The sequence below is a fragment of the Arachis ipaensis genome, chromosome B04 (assembly GCF_000816755.2).
Source record: "Arachis ipaensis cultivar K30076 chromosome B04, Araip1.1, whole genome shotgun sequence".
Lineage (NCBI taxonomy): Eukaryota > Viridiplantae > Streptophyta > Magnoliopsida > Fabales > Fabaceae > Arachis > Arachis ipaensis.
Genome location: NC_029788.2, coordinates 101,530,742 through 101,537,443, shown reverse-complemented (window position 1 = coordinate 101,537,443; position 6,702 = coordinate 101,530,742). Strand labels below are relative to the sequence as shown.

The 6,702-nt window shown below is 38.9% G+C and overlaps 1 protein-coding gene across 1 annotated transcript; it reads right to left on the bottom strand.

The window, feature by feature from the left end:
• Positions 4,879 to 6,429, bottom strand: LOC107636775. The gene is made up of 2 exons (XM_016340263.1): positions 5,478 to 6,429; positions 4,879 to 4,985 (listed from the first exon to the last, which is right to left on the bottom strand). Exons 1-2 carry the CDS (start codon positions 6,427 to 6,429, stop codon positions 4,879 to 4,881), a joined length of 1,059 nt encoding a protein of 352 aa, XP_016195749.1.

Below are 6,702 nucleotides of genomic sequence, written 5' to 3'. Positions count from 1 at the left end.
AAGCCATAAGGACGAAGGGTTAGAGAGAAAAAGATAGACAAACAGAACTGATTCGGGCCACACCATTTTTTCTTCAGCCGAACCCAGAGGAAGGTAAGGTGGGTCCCTTTCTTCCAGAAAAGGTACAAACTGCTCAGTAAGGCACTAAAATTTTTAATGAAAAAGTTCCAGACTCGACAACTTCCTCGAGCCGGGAAAAAAGACCTACTTTTACTGCTTGGACGAAAAGGGAACCTTACCGTTTTTCTACACTCCCAGAGGTCTATACGCACCTTTTATAACCTACTCCGACTTGCTCGGAAACACTGACAGAACATTCTGGCGACCCCAGTAGGAGGAGTAGAGCTGTGTTTCTTTAAAGATTGGTTAGGAAGAGAAGAAGTTTGACTTGACCCATAGAACACGAATAGACAAATACAACGAACATCGATAGAAAGGCTAAATAGGCTGAACATCGAACTAAAGACAAAATAGACGTCTCCGCTACTTCTTATTACTCCGATACTTTCGAAATTTCTCCCGCGTCTCCCGCTGACGACGGTCCTTATAACGCCGGTTCCGCCGACCCCTCCCCAGGAGGGTTTACGCGCTCTTCGGTAGTCACGACTCAAGACGCATAAAAGAAGGGGCGATCATCAACAACCCGAGTAGAAAAGCAGACTCTCTCATCAGAAGAGGGAGGGACAAGCTCATAGTTCTTCTCATCACTGGAATTACTACAAACACTATGAAACTGTCTAAGCTGTGCACAAAACTCAGAATCAACCAGAGAAACACACATAAGAACCATCGAGTCAACCCAATCGGCTATACCCTCAGGAACCCGGGAAGGCATCTCTACAACGTTATTTTGGGAAGACATGAGGCCAACTAAACCCTACAAAAGAAAAGAAGAACGGATTACTCAAAAATATCTCGGCAGACGAATACACAGAAAAGGAAACCCCAAGACTCAAACTGAAACTCCTGGGGCATCCTTTGGAGGCAGTAACAAAGCGAGGTATCAAGGAAAATCTACTTACGTCCCGGCGTCTCGCAAACAAGAAAAGAAGACCTCAAAACAGCAAGCATTTTCTACAGGAGAAAGACAAAACATAAAACAGAAAATCATCTTCCTACAGTCTATCAGCAAGAAACAACAAACATACCAGGCAAAAATCATAAAAAATGAGACCTTTTTTTCAGAATCAAACAAAACTATCACTCCAAAGCTTCAAAATCAAAAGCATTTCGCAACATGCAAAAACCCTAAAGGCATCAAGCAACAGAGACCATGCAAAAGATGAAGAAATTACGAAACACACGGTGATCAGGCACAGCGGAAAATAGAAAGATCTAAACTTTCTCTGAAGAAAAATCAAAACTTGATCACAAAAGCAACGAAAGAGAAAGAAAATATGAAGGGAACTCACCTGGAGAAGGAAGAAGCGTCGGAGGAAAGAGGGAGGCGTAAAAATGGAAGCTGCCCAGAAAATTCGCCGAGCGACGCCGCAACGAGAAGAAAAAACAGAAATGAGCGCAAAAAACAGAGAGCGAGAGAACAAAGGAAGAAAATGTGAAGAAGTTACAAAGGAGCGAAGAAGAGAAACCGTTTCTAGGTTTTCAAAAATCAAAAGCTTCAAAGGAAAAACGGGGCAATTAATGCTAATTAATGAAAGTATTAAACCCTTACACGTTTCCAAAGCACTAACGTGAAAGCGCGCGCTTTTAGAGAAAAACATTCTACATTCAAAAGATTCTACAAAAAGGAAAAAATTGACGAAATGCTTGAGTTCGGCTCCACTATAGAAGGACCGAAGTCAAGGACTCGACCTAAAAAAAAAGAAGACCAAGCTCAAGCAGGGGCACTGTTCATACCCTGGGTCAAGCTGTCCGACCCGGGATGTTTAGCGACATGGCGACCGACCTCTTCAGGTCCGACTAGCCGACCTCTTCTCAAAGAGATCGGCCAAACTGACAGGGGAGCCCAATAAAGGGCCCAAGTAGAGGAACACGACTCAAATCCAAAGGTCGTCCGAGCCTATAGAGATAAGGGCGGTTCCCTTGAAGATAAGCTGACCTCAACTCAAAGATAAAGATAAGATAAGATAACTAACTTATCTTATCCAGAAAGGTCACTCTACAACCACTATAAATACACTGGAGCACCCAGGTATAACTCATACTCTGATTCTATGTAAAACCTGCTTAATACCCGTGCTAACTTAAGCATCGGAGTCTCTTGCAGGTACCCCCACCCTCCGGTGACCGAGGATCAGCTGTGCAGTCAGTCCAACAAGCCGGACACAACAACTCTGGCCGCCACTCACCGGCCGAACTCGTCGGCACCGACCCGTACAGAAGATCTCAACCGAGATCGACCTCTAGTTTCAGGTAACCCTCGGAACAAAAGCCAACTTGTATGTTCTTCGGGAACGAGAAGTAGAATGTCATAACATTTCTTTGTGTCCTTTGAATTCATTTAGGCAGAAATTGTACTAGCTTAGAAGATCTATTATTTTTTGTTAAATTATTCTATTATAGTCTCTTAAGATGCTTTGTTTGATTAATTAGCATACAAGGAGAAGTTGTTAGAAATGAAGACGGCAGAGATATTTAATTTTTTTGATATGTTAAAGATGCTTCTCCAGATGATATCTTTTTGTTTTTGTTAAACACTTGTTTTGTTTTAGCCGGTTAATACTTGGATATGTCTTCTGTTGGATGTGTCTTTTGTTTAAAATTTGTTTGGATGTGTCTTCTGTTTAAAATTTGTTTGGATGTGTCTTTAATGAATGTGTCTTCTGTTGGAAGTGTCTTTAATAGATGTGTCTTCTGTTTAAAACTTATTTGAATGTGTTTTTAATTGATGTGTCTTTTGTTTAGAACTTCGATGTTGCTTTTCAAGACTACTGAAATTTCTTTGGTTATCTTTTGTAAAAAAGTTTTAAATGTGAATGTGCCTTCTCTGTTAAGGCATTGATATGTCTTTTTGCATTTATTAAACACTTGTTTTGTTTTAATTGATTAATGTTTGGATGTGTCTTTAATTGTTAGATGTGTCCTTAATAAATGTCTTGTGTTTCAAACTTCTTTGGCTGTGTCTATGATGGATGTGTCTTTTTGTTTAAAACTTGACTGGATATGTCATTAATTTTATAACTACTTAAAATCAGATAAGATTTAATTCGTTCTGGCGCACCTAATCTAATCTTTGAATACAAGCTCCTACCTTTAGCAAAGAGGACCAACTTTTGATCAAGACCATGAAAATAAATAAGAAATAAATAATGATTTGTCATATAATCTGAACATAATTGACTACAACCCAAAGTTCACGGTTCATGAAACTAAACAATAAACTTTAAATTTGAGAAGAATATTATGTCATATTCTGAAGTTGATAATACACGAGCAAACATCATGTATGAATAAAAGGCTTGTAAGAAACACCACCATACATTATAGTTGGCATCTAATTTTAACAAAATATTAACAGCTTTACAATCACCTATGTAAAAAGCAAAAAAATTGACATAAAGGATTTAAGAAACATTTTAAAACAAATCAATTAGTTATTATTTTGGTCAATCTCAGCATCATAGGGCACCGTGTAACACCCACAAACACAATTCATCATAATCATCATCTAATAATATGTAACTCATCCCATTCAAACCCATTCATTCAACATCCAACCGTCATCAAACATACATTTATATACAATTAACCATACAATCACATCTTTCAACCTATCTTAAGGTCAACTAGCCTAAGTGTCCATTGATATTACATATTACATAGAGGAGACCGAAACTATACTTTGGCTGCTCCCCCAAAAAGCACACCGCACCAAGATTGGAGTCCAACAAGCTTTCAACTCACCAACAAGCCACCAAAGCTCAACTAACATCATATATGTATCAAAAATCAAAACCTAATATACACAAAATAACTAAACATAAGGGTTTAGTGAAACCTTACCTTAACCAACAAGATTAGGAGTAAAATTCAACAATTACCCGCTACTAGAAATCACCTAAGCAAGCAAAACCACAAAATCTACTCAAAATTATAATCCCAAAAACGCAGAATTTTAGGGCTGGAAACTGGGGATCAAGATGCAATTTCTTACCAGGTTTTCTTATATAGAATCAAAGAGCTTGACAAGAGCTTCGCGTGGCCACAAAGAGCTCGTCAATCGGAGTTCCGGATCAAAAGTTATGGAGCTTTGAAGAGGGAGATGAATAGTAACAATGGCTTCCTTCTCCTCTCTTCTTCCTATCCGAGCTATCTCTCTCTCTCTCTCTCTTGGTGTTAAAATGAGCTTCTTAGGCTCATTTATTACCTTATATAAGTTGGACTTGGGCCCAACTTGAGCCCGGTCCAACCGTGTAGCGTTTTTGGTCCGTTTGGCCCACTTTGGGGCAAAATCTTTAAGATTAGTGCCCGGTTTTCAATTCTAAAATATTTTTTGTCCTTTCAAAACAATAAATAAACTTTTTAAAATCTTATTTTCTAATTTCTAAAATACACAGCACTGGACAGACTAGAGCCGGTACTGTCAGCTTAAGCGCCAGTATGCATTTTTACAAAAAATTTTTGAAAAAGATACATTTTCTAACTTAGAAAAATTCATTGAAATCAAATTTCACCTTTATATTTTCAAATTAAAACTTCTAAATTTTGAATTTATTCCGGGCACTAAAATTATTTTATTAAAACGGTTTTACGTGAAAACTCCGGTTCTTACATTCTTCCCTCCTAATAAAATTTTCGCCCTCGAAAATTCAAATCACGCGATATATATATATATATATTATCCACGAAGTATTCTACTATCAATGTTATCAGCCCAACAAGTTGCCAAAGCATCTCATTCACCATCATCCTAACGTGTTAATATTCTCTCTCGCCTTCCACTGCGTCACTCTGATTATCGTCATTAAGAATCCGAAAATTCTTCCCTTTAAACCAAATGCCAATTTTGTAATACTTTTCAAAACCTTTAAAACAAGTTCAATCTAAATGAATTCATTGTTAAAACTTTCTCAAAAGAGTCAAAAATCATTTATTTGTAAATCAATCACTTTAAAGCATGATTTTTCTAAATTCATTAAAACCCTTAAATAAGAATCGTTCAATTTAAATCCCTTTTGATAAGTTAAATTTACAAACCAAAATCATAAGTTAACAAAATAATAGAGCTCACTTTCCTTTCTAAATCATATCATTTAATCAAAAGTTCGAATCCTAGTTTCAAAACCAAATCATTTAAACCAAAGTTCCAAACCAAATTTAAAAATCCTTCTAAGCTTTAAAACATTTTCAACAAGAATGGTGATAGTCTATACTATGAAAATAAGTTAAGGTTTGGCTATCAGAACCATGATTACCTCAATCCTATTGTTGTGATCGACCCGGCTCATGTGTTCCTCGGTGTGGACAATCTCTAACCAAATGTCCCGGTACGCCACACTTCTAACATAGTTTCATACCCAACCGGTATGACTTATTCGGGTGGTAGTTCCCACACTCCTGACATTTCATATCAGGGGAGTAAGCTCTTGACTGCTTCCCCTCACCATTTTTCTTGAAGTGTTGTCCACTTGGTCCAAGGTAATCATCACGTTCCCTACTAGTGTTTCCTCCACGAGTGTCCCTTGACGAGGCTACCGTCTGTGCATATTCCTCAACAACTCTCGCCTTGTTCACCAGATCGGAGAAAATCCGAATCTCTAAAGGAGCCATAGCAGTCATGATGTTATCCTTCAAGCCCCTTTGATACCTGATGCGCTTCCAACTTTCATAAGTCTCCGGGGCACCCTGACACACCCTAGAGAACCTACAGAGCTCCTCAAATTGGCTAGTATAGTTTGCCACAGACGAGGAACGTTGCTTCAGCTGCAAAAGTTCTATCTCCGTTGCTTCCCTTGCAGATTCAGGAAGGTACTTCTTGTAGAAGGCCATTTGGAATACATCCCAAGGAACATCGGCATTCTGAAGCTGTAGCAAGTGGCACTCTCCTTGCCACCAATGCTGGGCCTCTCCCAAAAGCTGATATGCAGCAAATTCTACATATTGGTTGTTCGGAACATGTTGTGTTTGTAACGCATGCTCCATGGCCTGAAACCAATTATCCGCTTCTATAGGGTTGGTTGAACCTCTAAAGCTTGGCGGATGAACCTTGAGAAAAGTAGCCAAAGTTATTGGAGCACCTCCCATGTTATCATCATTTCCTTCTGCATTATCGTTCCCGTTTCCTTCTCCGTTTTCGTTTCCAGCCGGTTGGCCTAACCTCTGCACAGCTTGCAGAGTCGCAGCAGCATTTGCCTCCATGGTGTTTGCAAGATTCGCCATTGCCTCTATGAACTTGACATGGTTATCGGCCAGTTGGTCGTTTCTACTCTCTCTTCGTGAACGTGTACGACCTCGTCTGCGAGTAGCCATTAGGGTTCCTGTCTACACCAATCAATCGATATCAAGGTGATCAGTCTCAATATCAAAAGCCTAGTCTTTCAATTATCCCAAAAAGCACTCACAAACAAGCATGCTATGAAATATCAAGTAGATAACCTAAATAGCATGAAAGAAAACTAACCCAGAGTATGCAATGAAGCAAAATCGATCCATCCCTCAGGCTCACGAGGACGAACCGCTCTGATACCATAATGTAACACCCTAATATTCAAATCCTTATGCTCGAGTCATAAGTCAATGATA

Excerpts from the sequence above, each read along its gene's own strand:
- LOC107636775 (XM_016340263.1), bottom strand. The coding sequence starts at position 6,429 with ATGGCTACTCGCAGACGAGGTCGTACACGTTCACGAAGAGAGAGTAGA. Across the intron at positions 4,986-5,477 it reads GAATAAGTCATACCGGTTGG|GTTTTGAAAAGTATTACAAA; the intron begins GTATGAAACTAT and ends CTTGTTTTAAAG.